At 40.1% G+C, this 16810-nt stretch overlaps 2 protein-coding genes across 3 annotated transcripts; one reads left to right on the forward strand and one right to left on the reverse strand.

Annotated features, from left to right (window-relative positions):
- Positions 1-119: 119 nt before the first annotated feature.
- On the reverse strand, positions 120-3230 carry LOC310964835 (gamma-glutamylaminecyclotransferase B-like). Of its 2 annotated transcripts, XM_083938124.1 has the most exons (4): positions 3197-3230; positions 1472-1616; positions 1178-1277; positions 120-1032 (listed from the first exon to the last, which is right to left on the reverse strand). In XM_083938124.1, the coding sequence occupies exon 4, from the start codon at positions 1008-1010 to the stop codon at positions 552-554; it is 459 nt and encodes a 152-aa protein (XP_083794250.1). In that variant the 5' UTR covers positions 1011-1032; positions 1178-1277; positions 1472-1616; positions 3197-3230; the 3' UTR covers positions 120-551. The 2 variants fall into 2 exon arrangements, with proteins under 2 accessions (XP_083794250.1, XP_083794249.1); XM_083938123.1 differs by having other exon boundaries at positions 1178-1616.
- A 1340-nt stretch (positions 3231-4570) lies between these two features.
- arl13b (ADP-ribosylation factor-like 13b) lies at positions 4571-14404 on the forward strand. Its single transcript, XM_083938289.1, has 10 exons — positions 4571-4834; positions 8467-8537; positions 8841-9090; positions 9586-9691; positions 9870-10072; positions 10408-10522; positions 10604-10748; positions 11374-11496; positions 12257-12325; positions 12979-14404. Exons 1-10 carry the CDS (start codon positions 4776-4778, stop codon positions 13053-13055), a joined length of 1218 nt encoding a protein of 405 aa, XP_083794415.1. The 5' UTR covers positions 4571-4775; the 3' UTR covers positions 13056-14404.
- Positions 14405-16810: the final 2406 nt, after the last annotated feature.

Below are 16810 nucleotides of genomic sequence, written 5' to 3' on the forward strand. Positions count from 1 at the left end.
TCAATTCAATTTTATTTTATTTACAGTGCCACATCATAACAAAGGTTATCTCAGGACACTTTACAGAGTAAGTATAGACCACACTATGACTTAATTATGATTTACAGAGACCCAACAATTATTACTCATTTATTAAATAGTTTATTAATTATTAATACCAACCAAAGTGTCACAAATGTGTGCAAGTATTTAAATGCTTGAGAGAAGGGTAAAACACACAGATGAGGCACAATGACACAAATCAATGAAAGACCTTCACAGAGTCACACACTGACATCATAATTATGCCTATTTATCATCATTAAAAAGTCACATGTGACTGTATACGGAGGTTATATCAATTAAGTCTATTCTTTACAGTAGAAAAGTAATCATGAAGGACTGAAACGTGACTTAACTAGACACACGAGTGGATTCAAGTGTGATTGGCTCGACGCAGCGCTGATAGGAGGTAGGTAGAAGACAGGAAAACGTTGTGCGTCAAACTCTGGGTCTGCTCTTCTTATTCCAGCGAGCTGAGGCTAATCTCATCCTCCGTATACGTCTCGTTCTTAGTCGTCCACATATACGAGCCCGTGGTCTCCATTTGAGTCGTAGTTCTCATAGCTGGGCAGTGAGGGCCAGTCCGGCTGGTACGTAGTCGTGATGTACACAAACGCCTCTGTGATGTTCCCTGCTGCCGGCCTCTCCTCTCCTTCTGTCTCCCCCACCCACTCCGTCACCTCCAGTTCGACCTTATTCCTCTGGTACCTGGTGGGAACCTCTTCAAACTCATCCAGGTACTCCAGCATCTTGTCGTCCACTTCATAGATCTCTCCTCGGACTCTGTGACCCTGGCCGGGGATGTTGAGGAGGTAAGGGACGTTCCATTTGCTGGCGATCACTAGTGGGTATTTCTGGGTGGTGCAGGCGGAGGCGAGGAACTCCGCCTTGCCATTGGCGCTCTGAAACATGCGGAAGTAGTTGGGCTGCCCCTTCTTCAGGGTGCCGTAGACGAAGATACGAGTCATGTGGATGCAGGAGGGCAGACACCTGTGAAATAATTAAAACCTTATATTAAAAAGAAAATAATAATACACCCACGGGGCGTTTGCGTTAATGGAAGTATTGCTTTGCCATAAAAAAATATATTTAGTCTGAATTAATATTAAACATGTTTTACGGGTTTGACAATTACTTTCCGTTGCTGGTCTCCTGTTGTTGGGTGCAGCTACTGTCGGCTGGCACTGGGTGAAATGGAGTTTGCCGATCCTGCAGCTGCTCATTTGTCCCAGCAGCTGAGTGAGTGGAGACGGCAAAAACCAGAGTCAACATAGGCCAAGCATTCACTCCATGGACTGAGAGAAATGAGTTCAACAGCATTAAAACACACGCCCAAATGGCTGCGTTTCTCCTCAACAGTAAGCCAACTTTCATGTTTACTTAGCTGTAACGGCCAACGCTAACTGTCAATTAAACTCCTCTGAAATACTTGTTTTTATGGTGCGTTTCGCCGGAGGGGGCGGGTTCAAACAGGCTCAGGTCTTCTGTAGGCTACAGGGCAACGAACATGGCAACCTGCCGGAGTTGTGTTCAGTTGTTTAGTGGCAGTGTTCTGCTCATTCTCCATATTCAACCTTTAAGTAAAAGTATCAAAACAAAGCACAAAGTTAAGGTCATGCATCCATAATGTTACTGAAGTATAGCATAAATAACAAGAGTAGAAGCAGTCATTTTACAGATTAAACTGGATTATATGACTGGATTATAATTGGTGATGCAGCTGGAACAGGTGGGGCCCCTGCGGCCTGTCAGCAGGTAAACCACGCACAGGTGTTAAATGAGGATATTCACGAGGGCTCCCATAGTTACAGAACTGGTTTTCCTAAATGGAACGCAGCGTCATGGTTACTAGCTCCACCCGTGTGATTACACTTGTGCTTTTCTTGTTCAGACGAATATATCTGCTGTGAAAATGGTCCGTTACCGCGAATAACCCAATACAAGCATTTACCCCAATGTCCCAGGAACTTTATTTGAACAAAGTAGTTCAAACCAGCCCTGCTAAGAATGATATACTGATAATTTGACAGGCATAATTCATTTTTCTGTCGATTTTATGTATTTAATTGAAAAAGAATCTACTTTTTAAAATGATGTACACATAAATCTCCCCGGTGTCTTTGATCAGATTGTTCAGGTGTTTTAGATGCAGGAGTGTCTCTGCGACCTTAAGGCCTGCTTTTATTGAAGCTCCTTGGACTTTGTACAACAAGCTCGATAATCAATCCACTGTCAGAGATAATCTCTGAGACACACTGCAGTTGTTTTAAGACCACTGAAGCCGGGAAAGGTCATTCACCAACCCGGTGAAGGAGGGAAGAGACACTGTAAACACCAGTGCTCATAATATACATTAATTCAATTCAATTTTATTTACAGTGCCAAATCATAACAAAAGTGATCTCAGGACACTTTACAGAGTAGGTAAAGACCACATTATATCACTGGATTATAATTATTGATGATGCATAACATGTGCATCGCTTTAATGCTGCAGCTGGTAAAGGTGGAGCTCATCATCACAAGTAGCTTGATCTATTAATACATCATAAGTCATTTCATCATATTTTGTATGACTAATCTGAATCTGCAAAGTTATTAACGCATCGGCTCAAAGTAGACACTATATGTCCCTATAAAACTATTAAAGTGTAGCCTACTAAAGCCTATATGAAATGTATGGTTAATGTGTTTTGCATTTTTGTATTTGTATTTATTTGTTCCTTTCATGAAAATGCCTATCCGTTACATTGTACACACACTGATAAATTCAATTCACAATTCACAATACTTTTAAACATTCACATGAATGGAAAGGAGCAGAGAAGAAGAACAATGCAGTTCTTGGATTTCTCTGCAGCTTTTCGACCCAACACAAACACGTGATGACCTCTGATTTCCCCCTACTCTCGCGCACTTATCACCAAATTAAATACTAAACGTACAGCTCAGCTTAAACAATACGTGCACCAAGCTGGACGTCAGGTTTATATGTTTGAATGTACAGTTTGTAAGCTACACACACACAAACACCGTTATAACCCCGAAATACATCTGAACTGTGCAGCCTATGCAATCATAGATGAATTTAACACACACACTTTACTTTATTCTGGACTAAATAGAAAACAGCACAGTAGCCATAGATCCTTACCAGCAGCGGGGTGAGGGTGGTGTCGGCTCCAGCCTTTATCAGGAACTATAAAAGTTAATCAACCAACAGCCGGTCTGAGAACGCGCTTCCGAGGGGCCGTGTGAACAGCGCATGCGCGGTGAACACCAGCTGATGAAGCAACAGGTGGAGCTAAAGTGATGACAGTGGGGAAATGTTACAAAGTACATCTTTAATAATAAAGTACTGTACTCCAGTAGCATTTTGAGATACTTTACTTGAGTATTTGTATTTGATGCTCTTTTACACTTTTACTCCACTACTTTATGGACGCAATTAATTGAAGATTGAAGATTTAAAAAGCTTTATTTATCCCGAGGGATACAATGTTTTCTTTTTTTGTGGTGTGTATATACAAATGTAGCACATTGTGTCAACGTTTTAAAGATAGGATATGATATAAATGTAAAGCCGTTCATTATTATTTATATTATATAGTAATGGAAAAGGACTCACACTTCTCTTTATTGATCACTCTGGGATGACTCTCGCAAAGACATCCAATTTCCAGCAGCTCACAAAAGACTGGTCGAAAAAAAGGAGGTTTAAAAAATACAGGATAATGTAAACAATAAACTCTTAGTTAAATATAGAAGGTAAAACAATAAACAGTAAACAATAAACTCTTAGTTAAATATAGAAGGTAAAACAATAAACAGTAAACAATAAACTCTTAATTAAATATAGAAGTTAAAACAATAAACTCTTAGTTAAATATAGAAGGTAAAACAATAAACTCTTAGTTAAATATAGAAGGTAAAACAATAAACTCTTAATTAAATATAGAAGTTAAAACAATAAACTCTTAGTTAAATATATATACAGCAGAGATAAGAATACAAGTAAAATAAAATCCAGGGAAAATGAAATCAGACAAACGTATAGAGGATAAATATAGATAAATAAATATAAAGTATACATGCCTGTATATGCCTGCATTGTGTCTTATACAGTGGATAAATGACATTAGCAGAAATTAGCAGTAAGATTAAATTATTGCATTATTGCATTGAACACGCTTGTGCTTCCTCCTTTTACTTTTAAGTTAATATTGAACTTTTATTGTGTTATTTTTTATTTAAATAAAGCTTTCATTCATTATATAAATTATATTAATTGTCCACAAGAGGCGCTGTTTCTAGCTCGACGCTGATTGGTTGATAACGTGAGATGACGTCATCACGTCGGTCTGCAGCCTAGCAGCAGAGAAGGCGACGTAAACAAAGCAGAACAGCTACAAGTGAGCTAACGTCAAACTACCGTTAGCTCACGTTTTCGTGAGTAAAATAGCCGTCGTAGCTGCATTCGGTTACACATTTATGAAACTGTCTTTTATTTAATTAGTGAGCACAACTTTAAGTCGCACGGTAACGGACTCGCTCACGTGCTGAGACTGAAGTTAAACGAGTTAACAAGCTACCGTTATCGCTAGCTGCGTTAGCTTTACCGTTAGCCAATCTAGGTTAAGAGTCGCGCAGCTGGTGGACACAGTCGGGTCGCGGTGAGACGCTTGTGGCTCCATGACCACTTGATCACAGTCACCCGGCGGACTCGGACTGCGATGTTTAGCCTGATGGCGAATTGCTGCAACTGGCTGAAACGCTGGCGAGAGCCTGCAAGGTGAGTCCAGTTGTTATTATGATGCACACATCGTCCATGCTCCTGCACTAGTCATGCAGCTAAAATCAGTTCGTTGCAGTAGTTTGCATGACTAAATGATCACAAATCCAGTTTGTAGTCACTATTTTAGGACTGGGTTCATGTTTTGGATCAAAAGCAGTTCACTGTAATCCACTTTTTTTACACATCATATCCTGTTACCCTCAAAATTACCAACACTATTAATCCTTGGGGTCACTTTGACCCTAGCAATGTATACATCCAGAATATTTCCATAATCAAAGGTGTTACTCTTACTTTTTGTGTCAGGTATTTAATGTGTATTTGTTTAAAGAAATAAAATATCTAATCGATTGATCTAAAATAGGATAGATGGATATTTGTTTGTGTGTTTTGAAGGAAGTATATTATTTGTAAGTACTATTTTGTGTTATTTATGATATTTGGAATATTAAAAGCGATTTCCATTATCAAGGACAGTAGCGTGTATTATGTACAGTGTGACCTTAGGAAAAACAAACACACTTTCAAACATTTCTAAATAATTGAATTGTAAAATAATTACGAAATAAAAATGACTAAATCATTAAAATGGTCAACTTGACAAAAGGAACACCGGTGCAACCCGTATGTATACAGAACAATGAAATGAAATATAATCTTTTGTCCCCATAAAATTAGGAAATGTCATTAATATAAAGCAAAAAAGTGATGTCAACCATGTATTTAAACATTGAATGGGGTCAAATTGACCCCCCGGATAACAGGAGGGTTAAAACAACCACTCACAAATGTAAGTTCAGTGGATTTTGACCTAAATAATAAAAGGGGCATGATGAATTTTCATAATCATAATCAGTAAATGTAACACATACAACAAATTTGACTTTTCACTCTAAATATTCAGACAGAAATAGAGATATAGCTCGAAACAGGGTAACAAAAATGAACATTTGACTATAATGTAAAGACTTAAATATCATCAAAACATTGACAGAGCTCAAGGTTTTTAACACACAAGTAAAACTGGTTAAAACTGAAGAAACACCTGTGACCCACACACACACACACACACACACACACACACACACACACACACACACACACACCGACACACACACACACACATACATTACTTGTTGTCCTTGTCTTAATGTGGCCTGTATTTGATGTTCTGTATTCTAACGTGTGTGTATTATTTTTAACTTTGCTTGTGTAACTTTTAGTAAAGGCCTAACCAGGGACAGGGGTCGCAAATTAGTCTCGATTAGAAACTTGTGTGCACGGCATCTAATTTATATTTTATATGAGACAATGTGCAATTTATTTGTCCCTGCTCAATAAACTTCTAATCCAAAAATACAAGTATGGATATAAAATAAACACAGTATGCTGAAATTACAAACATGATGGATAACTAGGATTATTAATGTAACAGGGTGCTTTCTGTGCATGAAGTGGGTGGATGTGACAGTAAAGCTGGTGTATGCAGCAACTTACTTGTCGAAGAACAATGAGTATTTAAACGATGAAATATACAGTTAGGTGGTAGATGGATGCTTGATGTTACAGAGTTATTGCACAGGGATAATAGTTCCCTCTGCCACTGCTCATCATGGTGCGAGCCTGCGGGAAGAAACTTTTCCTGTGCCTGGTGGTTTTGGTGCACTCTGTAGCACCTACCAGAGTGGAGATGCTCATATTTTAGCTGTCTTTTACCATCACAACCAATCAAAATGGACAGAAATCACCTCACCTGATGCACACTGCAAACATTTTGTCTTGTAACGTTGAAGATCCTTTTGTTTTTTATGAAATGTCGCCTTTTCTTTATTCTAATCTTAGGTGGATTAAATGTGAGGTGGTAAGTAATGGATGATTATGCCAGATATTAATAAAGCTGAATCAATTAGTTGATGGGCTGCAAAACTGACAGAAAGAAAGATATCTACCTGTCTCATGTAAAGTAGTTTGAGTAGCCTTGTTGTTGAAGGTGCTATATAAATACATTTTTCTCGCCTTGCTTATTATGTGGCATTTTATAGAGCAGACAGTTAATCAAATTAGTCAAGGAAATATTGAGTAGATGCATCAATCTTGAAACTAATCACACTAGCACTTTATTTAAACCATTCGTCCTGGATTAGAGATGATTCATTGTTCCTGCTCTGCACCTCTTAATGAACACGCCTCAAGGCTGCAATCTTTACTTCTGTATTTTTCAGCTGAGCTTCCCTTTGCGACCGTAGACACAGCATGTAAAACATTGTGTGAAGCAGCAGGACCAGCAAAAATGTAATTGCGAGCACTTAACTCACGTGGTGCCTGTGAGGAATCTGATCCTTAAGACTTAGTCAGAAATCCTCGCCTAATCCTCCAGCCTGGTCTGTTCAGTGGGTCTCTTCCTTTCGGCCTCTTGTTGTGAGGGGACAGAGGTTTATGGGTTAGCAAGGGGACAAAGGGCAGACGGCGTTTCACCTTTTTGGAGGTTTCACAACAGGCAGCTGCCCGATGAAGGCCAGTTGGCTCGAGAGGACTGTTAGATGGATAGTGCGGTTGATGTCTTTTCGGCGCAAGTGTCAAAGTTAAGTATGCATCCAGGAGACAAAGGCGGGTTTTGTTTGTTTACAATTTAGCTTGATTCATCCCTACTCGGGTCTTTGCAGTCTTTTCCCCTTTTCAGCGCATGCTTACTGAATGGATTCAGTTCTTTCCTTTGTTTTATGGTCTCGTCATTTTCCTTCTTGACATGATTGTATGCCAGTAGCTGTAAAGTAAAACTAAAGATTTGAAAGATTGCTGATATATTTACAGCGTGAGCATCTACTGGATGGCCTGTCGGGGGGCTACCTTTCTAGTTTATTTCTTTATATTTGAAAAGTAAATTCAAAAAGGGGATTCAGATTCTCCAGTATTATTGCGAGAGCTTAATAATGTGTTAAAAGATTTCTTATCTCTGGACGGGTACGTTAGGGCTGAATGTAGTCAGACTGTGATTATGACTCCTTTTAGGAAAAGAAATTAGGGTGGAAACCTTAAACTTGCATAGTAAAGTTCACAATAAGAAGATAACTTAGCATTAATAATATATTTGGACTTTTGAGCAACTTGGTGATTCTCCTGGCTTGTTGCCCACGTGAGTGCATGCACACTTACTGGGGTGACTCTGCCTGTGTGTCCACTTTTTGGACATTTAAATTAACTAATACAAATACCTGTATAAATACACTAAAATATATAAACAGTATGGCTGCACAATTTGAAAAAAAGTTCAATTTAATCAATAAAAGACTGTTAGAAAGTAAATTTCCCTATTCCACAATCAGCCAAATATGATTAGAATAACCACCAGTATCGTTTTTGCCTTGAGCAAATGTACTGCGTCGCTGTGGTGGTGTTGTTAGCTAACAATGTCACTGTTGCTGACTCACGCAGTCTACTGTGCAGATATCTGATTGCATTGGTCATTGAGATTATCAATTGGCTTATCTGTGCCCTCAAATGCATGGTGAGAGCTTATGCCAGCTAATGTGGCTTCTTTAGCTCAGATGCTGCACATCATGGCACTTTTCTTCTTCTATCAGACTCATGGTGATGTCTATGTTCATGTTTTTCCCTTTCTTACTCAACAGGAAAGTGACTCTGGTTATGGTGGGACTGGATAATGCAGGCAAGACGGCCACAGTACGAGGAATCCAAGGAGGTTAGGGCTGTTTGTTCTAAATGTTAATAATGTATATGTTTTTAGTGTTTTGCACATTTCTTATTGTTTTAAAAAAACTTTGTAAATAATAGAAAAGTAGAGTTTTTGAACCATGTTCGGCATCTTGTTACGCCTCACTCACTCTTGTCTTTAATATTTATAATCATGTTAATTTTAAATCAAACTGCCTGACAGTTATGTCGTGCTGCTTTTATATTTTATCACTACTAACACATTGAACTTGTGCTTCAAAATATGCCCTACAAAGGTTTTGTTGACATGATTTCTGTTTTTTTTTTGCAGACAATCCCCTGGACGTTGCTCCCACAGTGGGTTTTTCCAAGGTTGACCTGAAGCAGGGCAAGTTCGAGGTGACCATCTTCGACCTGGGTGGCGGGAAAAGAATCCGGGGCATCTGGAAGAACTACTATTCAGAGTCACACGGTGTGGTGTTTGTGGTGGACTCCAGTGATGTCCAGAGGATCCAGGAGACACGTGAGACCATGGCCGAGGTCCTCCAGCACCCGCGCATCGCAGGGAAACCTGTGCTAGTGTGAGTGTTGTATCAACTGAGGGAATTATACTACATATAGGCTGAAAAACTATTACGTTCTGTGTTCAGAATGAAGGTAAAAGTATGGAAAAACAGACTTGTGAAAACTGAGAGTGAGCTGTAAAAGATGAAGTTATGGTGGAGAAATTGCCCGGAGTAAAAGTCTTCAGTCTTTGGTCTAATTTGTTGACAAAAACGTGCACTGCAGTTTGATTCCTGCAGGCGAAGTATTTCTCCAGGTATGGAGATTGTGTTGTAATCATCAATCCGCAATCAGAGCAGAGCCTTATTTCCATAAGATTTCCATGATATTTCCTGTCACTTATAATTGTGAAACTACGCAACAAAGAAGTTTGATAACTGTCCTTGCAGCTACTTTCTTTTCAAAGACTGTTGGTTGTACCCAGAGCTAGTCAGGGATTGCAAAGTTTGTTTTTATTTACGTTTTCATCAAACGTTAATCATTTATATATCTTTCTTCCTCTCTGCTTTCAGGCTTGCTAATAAACAAGACCAAGATGGAGCACTGGCTGAGGCCGACATCATTGAGAACCTGTCTTTAGAGAAGCTTGTTAACGAGAACAAGTGTCTCTGTCAGATCGTAAGTGTTCGTGCACCTGTTGTAAAACGGCAGTTGAGTGACATTAAGGGCATTTGGTTCAACGGCAGTTTCACCCCAATATAAACAAAGAGCCAGTTCAGTTCATTCTCCTTCTGTAGCACAGGTCAGCGTAAGAAAAAACCCCACATATCTTATCTCTTTATGTTTCCTTCCTCAGGAGCCATGCTCTGCCGTTCTAGGCTATGGCAAAAAGGTTGACAAGTCCATCAAGAAGGGCCTGAAGTGGCTCCTCAACAACATTGCCAAAGACTATGAGGCCATCACTGAGCGTGTGCAGAAGGACACAGCCGAGCAGCGCGCTCAGGAGGACCAGGACAAGAAGGAGAGGGCGGAAAGAGTGCGGCGGATACGAGCAGAGAGGTGAGGACGAGAGCGATGGATGGAGGATAACACACAGACCGTAAAAAATATTCTGTCGAATCAAATTTCACGAATCAAATCAACAATTTCTCCTTGGCAGTGTCCAAATAGATGAGCTGGTTTGCGGATTGTAAAAAAAAGTCAGGCAGATAAGGAAAGAAATGTATGTCGGGAAAGTTCAAGGCGAGAGAGGATGGTCAGAGTGTGTGCAACCTCTCTGTCTGCACAATACATAAAAATGATTCAACCGTGCTTTCTTGCACTGCAGGGAAATTAAAAAGACATAAATATTTTGCCTTTTATTAAAAAAGAGGAAACCCATGTTCCATCCACAGGGACCAGCAGGAGCGGGAAGAAGCAGAGCGCGAGGGCAGGCAGATCCAGGAAGAGGAGCTCGATGATGAAAACATGCCCAGCCCCTTCCAACCGATCACCAACGTGATCTCTGAGGTGTGTACAGCAGTGTCTGGCTTTGTTTAGGACTTCCAGTTGGAGTTTGAAGTTCTATTTTGGCTTTCACGTTCCTTTTAGAACGAGGACAAAGAAAAGGAGAGGAAGAGGCAGGATGCCAGGACCAACAGCGCAAAGACAGATGATCAGGAGGAAGAGGAGTGCGAGGACGACAACGATGAAGAGCCAGACGACACTAGACAAACGCCGGAAAATGCCAGTTCAGGTGAGTGTGAAACCACCTCAAAGCTTTCCAAACAACCTCTTCTAGTTAGTTTATAACTATACAGATGTATGGCTGGGGATATGTGCCTGTGCGACAGGATAACACCTCATGATTTCAATCACTTGGCAAATATCATTTCAACAGTATTATGAAACGGGCCGTCTGCCAAGATATGTATTTAGAAGTTCAGCAGATAAATGTATCAGTGTAGATGTGAGGGCAGCGGGCCCCTTTTGAAGAGTCTTCCCTTGCAGCCTGCGGTTCAGCTTTGCACCACATCGGGAAGTAAGTCAGCTTGTAGATCAATAGAAAGCAAGATAATATTGAATAGGTTTTCACTTTGAAAGCAAATGATTAAACAAACCGAGACTACAGCAATGATTTGCTTGCGATATTTCAAAACGTGGAAGAGATATCCTGTCAAAGAAGCAGCTGTCTGATATGTTTCCCCTTTTTTCTCCACTGAATGTCAAATAGATAAACATTAGGACACATTTAGAAGTTAATTACTTGATAGATTAAAGGATAACAAAGATGGCCCAGGGCAAACACTTTGAACGAGTTATTAATAAACATCTGGACTCTTTGTTTAGCTTGTGCCTTTGTTAAACGTCTGCACTTACAGCCACAACAGGCGAGCAAGACAAAAAGAAGTCGAGGAAGCTGCACCTGAAGAGGAAGCACAGAGTGGACCCGCTGCGGACGGAGGACGGCCCAGCAGAGAGTCCCACCCCTCCACCTCCTCCAGGTCAGTCTGTCCTTGAAACTACTTTTGTAGCTCCTGACTAAATCTCCCTGAATTTCACTCCTACGTTTGCTCCTTTCAAATTGTTGTTGTGCAAGTATATTTCCAATATTTCCTGCTGCCGCTGCGACATATTAGGGAGCTTTTTTTGTGAAGCAGCTACAGGAAATGCAATGCTATTGTCACCCGGTCAGCAGAACAAAAATGTTGCAGTATCGCAATAACATCTGATCCTGTATCAATGCTCAATCTAATCATTTAACCCTCTGAGAACCACAGGACTGCTGACATTTCTGCCTCTAAGAGGCTGTAGCGGGCTCTGTTTTTAAATCTGGAGTGCTCTCACATGAAACTAGACAACCTGAGGCATCTATTGATACCAAACATGCCACGCTAGCTTGTGGGGAAGGAAGGTCAATAACGCTCCAAAGTTATGCTACATTTTGGTGATGAACAGGCATGGCAGGGGTTCATTTTGTGTAGTTATATAGGATCATAACCCCTGTATCGTGGTGCATAGCCCTACAACTGATAAAGAAATTTGCAGGAGAGATGGTGAAAAGTAATGAGCTGGACTGAACTGCTCAATCATAACTTCTGATACCTCCTTGATAAACTGAAGCAAGCTTTCTATCCATAAAGTAGCCGGTGTCACTGTAGAGCTATAGTTTGTCAGATGGACTGGATCACTTGTGACTTTCTTGTTTTTTTTTTTTTAGTATTTATCCTGATTACTGTTTATTTATTTTGTTCTGTTTTTTAGTGGGATGGGCCACACCCAAAGCTTCTAGGCTGCCAAAACTAGAACCACTTGGGGACTCGAGACACTCTGGTAAAGATGCCTGTGAAGTCCAGTCGTTCTCTATCCCTCACCGCTAACCATTATTTCATTTCATGCATTTCTTCCTTTTTGTCATGAAGCCAAGTCAGTCATTCACTTTTCCACTAACTTGTGTTGATTCACTTATTATCAGTATTTATTCTATACAGTAATGTTTCAGATGCCTTTCCTTTAGTTGTTTAAAATGAATGTACTTGTACTTCTATTGTGAGTAACAGCACTAATTAGTAGCACTACGTCTAACTACGTCTAAGTCTGGTAGAGTTATTAGTTTCACAGCCTCGTGGTAAACGGTGGCGTTGCAGCAGAGGAAACACTGAACTCTGTCTGGCTTAAGGTGTGCGTCGAATGTTAATTAGTCTCTCAGACCCAAATCACAGCTCTTCTCTTCTCCTGCATCTCACCAGGCTTATGTCTGAATGTGTGTGGATCCTTCATGGTGGCAGATAATCAACTCAAAGGCTCGTCTGTGTATTCAAACTCACTTCCCCATCTCATCTACATATCCCATCTAACCCCGTGGCTAATTCTCTTTTTGCTTACATTGTTATAGATAGAGCGCTAATTGAATTGATTTTCATTTCAGGACTCGATGGATGTAGTTTACTAACGTAGCCAAACCTTTTTTCCAATCCCCTCCACAGAATTTTACAAGAAGCCTCTACCGCCTCTCGCGAACAGGCCGCGGCCTAACGGCGACGCTCATGACATCGTTTTTTAACCTCCTTTTACTGATTGACGTCCTCCAATCATGGCTTTCCCCTTTTTTGCTTTGTGTCTCAAGCGAGCGGTGTGTAGACAACCGAACACAGAGACACCGCATAGCAGACTCCTGACGTGGGAGCCGGTGGGCACCGACAGACACGAAACACAGGAGCAACATGGGAAGGGAAGTTCTGCTCAGAGGCGGTTTCACACGCTGATACACTTCAGCGTGAACCTGCCTGAACAGATTTTCTGTCTGGTTCTGAAGCACATTTGGTACTGGACTCTTTCCATGACTTTAGACTGAAACTCTATTTTTTATTGTTAATATCAGTGTTAGACGGTCCGGACTACATTTGTCCAACTGAAATGCTTTTGATTGACAAAGAATGTAAATATGTCCGCTATAACCTTATATATGTTTATGTCTGTTGACTGAATAATGGATATGTATACACGCCGCCATTAAAAAGGACTGTATTTTATCTCTTTTTTTTTTTTGCACTTTTGGTTTTGTAGTGTAAACAAAGGTGTACTTTGGCGGTCTCAAGTGGCTTTTCACAGCTCAGTGCTTTAAATTTGATCTTTTTAAAGTCAAACATTTCCCTTTTTTACTGCATTTAAATGAGGGGAACTGTGGGGGTGATTTGCTACACTACGCTGTACTGTACATGGACGAGTGTTACACTACATCATTGTTGTTAATTGGTCAGTTCTAGTAATGAATGTCTCGACATTTCACTTAAATACTGTAAAGTTTTTACGGCGATGAAAAGATTTGTTAATTCTGTAATAGGGTACGTTTTCTGTCTCCTGCCAGCAGCATCATCAAGTCTTTATTTATTGTAGAGAATGTAAACATGTGAAAATATATTTATCTACAGGGCTACAGAGGTTTTTCTGCTGTTTACACTGTGTATCTGTTTTTAAAGTGATATTTCTCTTGAGGCAGGAATCCGCCTCAGACTTGCTGCCTCAGGCTCGGGCGGCCCTGAGGTGGGGTTTTTTTCCTGCCTTCTGCACCCACTTTCACTTTGAAAGTAGCTGAAAATAGCTAAAATTGCATCTCAATAAGCACAAACACAAATGCGGAGAAAACAGCTTGGAGCAGAGCACGGCCTCATTTAAGTTTCCGCGTGTTGGAAGAGTTTGCATTGGGACGATGAGGGAGGAGAGCGTATCATTACAACAACACCTGGAACAGACAATACTGGGTCAGAACACATGAGACTATGTGGAGGACCGTGAAATATCACTTTAAAACTACAATATTGTATCTCAAATCTATATCACAGCACTCACTCTGTCGTTAATGAGCTAGATGTTTGAAAAAATATATTTTTTCTACCCAGTTTGAATTTTATAACTGCACAATTAAAGATGTTTTAAGTACATTGTTTGCCGCATTTCTACATTATGAGCGTCTGACACTAGATTAGAAATGTTTGTTGCTCTGAAGTGATTGCCGTGTTTTATTTTTGGCTCAACATCAGTTGGTTCATTACCCGGCACCTACTCGACATACACCTGTGTCTATTGCTGCTCTTGTTTATTCTGTATTTCTGGTACTGGATCATACACATTTAATGTAATATTTGTATATATAGTGAGGCAAAGATATTTTCTTTGCTGAATTAAATATTGTATAGTAAATATGAGCATTTTACAGGGTCTCTGAATCCTTAAAGCCTCCAAATTAAGAGCACATGGCTAAATAATTCAGTTAAATTTTAAATTATAGTGCCAAATCATAACCAAAGTTATCTCAGGACACTTTACAGAGAAGGTAAAGACCACACTCTATGACTTATTAATGATTTACATAGACCCAACAATTCCCAATAGTTTATAGTTCTTACTTACAGTAATGCTACAGCCAATAATATCTACGGATGGTTAGAAATGAGAGTCCTTGTTAACATCTGTGAAATTGAAGACAGCAATGTTAGTAAATCTGCAACTGTTAGCATTTGATTGTCCAATGATAGCATAGCAACGGCACAGGACTGATGATAATACGACCAAATAGCTTATTACTTTCTCTTTTTCTCTACATGTCCGCCACAAAAAATCCTTATTTATTGTTTATTGTTAACTTCTGCGGTAAGATGCCAATTTTTAAGCTGCGAATCTGCAACGGTTAGCATTTAATTTTTGCTGCTTTTTGGTTGAGATCATCCGTATGGTCCCAGGGCATGTGTGCCTCTTAAACTAACATTGTAAGTGATTGCTCAGGGCTGTCTTCACAGTTAAAATTGCAAGGAGAACATGGGGAGATGGATCTTTTAAATGCAGTTTTTGAACGGTAGCGATCTGTCCGGCAACTGTGGAGACATTAATGTCAAAAAACAAGTAAACTGTCTTGCCTGAAAATGATGTGAGGGCGTATTGAGGAGTATAACATCAGATTGGTTTGAGTGATTTCAACATATTGAGTCATAACATACATTGAGCTTTGGACCTGTAAGGAGCACATTATTGAGAGCAAGCTGTTGTATAGGTTTATTCAATGTGTCATGTCAGGGTATTGAGCCGGAGAACATAGGTGCACTCGTGTTTGGTTTCTGTTTTAGGCTCTTATTCTGAAATCAGATCATGTGTATATCTGTGAAACAATCAACCGCTCCTGTATAACCTTGGCTAGATAATAACAAAATGAATCAGAGCAAGAGATTAAAACCAGTGACAAAGTGCATTCATGTTTCGCTAATGCGTGTAAAACGTCTTTATGGGCCTTGAAAACACGCTGGTCATATTGTCTGACTCATGGTTTATGAGCACAACGAACTGAATGAACTCATTACAGTAATACCCGGAGCCGACACACCATCTCTTTTGTTTCCAGTCACACGGTACTGTAGTGATTTGTCACTAATACAAATGAAACTGCCCATGGGCAAAACATTTTTCACTGTGGAATTAGTCCGTATAATAAAACAACCAAAGCTTCATGCTGAAGTGAGCTGGGGAATAAAAAGTGGCACCTTCTGCAAAATGATGGATGATACAAAGATGCAAAATTATTACAATTCTTTAAAGGACGGTAGGTGATTTAAATCCTTTGTTGACAAAGTCATTTACGTCTGCAAAGTGCTGTTGAGAGTGTGCCGCCCTTGTGTTCTGTGTTACTGTAGACAGCACGGAAAGAAACAACTGCCAGGACTTTATTTGGACTAAAAAGAGGGAATTTTTATAATTGTACATGTGAGATAATTTGGAAATGAGCTTCAGCAATCTGCCTTTCCTCTCCAAATAGTTGTTGTTCCTAACCCTTATTTAGACATCTGTTGGCAGCTTCTACAGGCCCGTACTTGCAACCAGAACATTGCAATAATGTGCCGTCTCATTACTGTCCCTCCTGTTGTCAATACACAGACAGGCTTCATTTAAGTGAGTGATGTCATGGCGCCGGAGCCGAAATCCGTGCAGTGATGCTGAGTCCTGCAGCAGTGGCAGATGCACTGGTGCCCTTAAGCAGATGCTTTCAACCATCAATCCCTCGCTCATTATGCTTACACTCCTTCATATCAATCCAGTCCATTCCAGCAGCGATTTTGTGATGAAGTACTGTAATTTACTTTGCTTTCCCCCAAAAACGTTCACGTCTGCATCTGTTTTAGTCACAGATTTTTGAAGATTTGCCTTTCTGCAAGACCCCTTAACGTCTGCAGAGAGCCGGCTTCAGTAAGGAGAGAGGGAGTTTTTATGTCAAGGAAAAGTGAGCGTTGCCATTATGTGGCCTTGAGACCTACGATTGTAAAAAATTACAAA

This window comes from Echiichthys vipera, assembly GCF_963691815.1.
Source record: "Echiichthys vipera genome assembly, chromosome: 23".
Classification (NCBI taxonomy): domain Eukaryota; kingdom Metazoa; phylum Chordata; class Actinopteri; order Perciformes; family Trachinidae; genus Echiichthys; species Echiichthys vipera.

Coding starts and splice junctions, on each gene's coding strand:
- LOC310964835 (XM_083938123.1), bottom strand. CDS start 1,416: ATGAAAGTTGGCTTACTGTTGAGGAGAAACGCAGCCATTTGGGCGTGT. Junction 1,033..1,177: donor CAGGAGACCAGCAACGGAAA/GTAATTGTCAAA, acceptor ATTATTTCACAG/GTGTCTGCCCTCCTGCATCC.
- arl13b (XM_083938289.1), top strand. CDS start 4,776: ATGTTTAGCCTGATGGCGAATTGCTGCAACTGGCTGAAACGCTGGCGA. Junction 9,091..9,585: donor GCAGGGAAACCTGTGCTAGT/GTGAGTGTTGTA, acceptor CTCTGCTTTCAG/GCTTGCTAATAAACAAGACC. Junction 11,497..12,256: donor CACCCCTCCACCTCCTCCAG/GTCAGTCTGTCC, acceptor TCTGTTTTTTAG/TGGGATGGGCCACACCCAAA.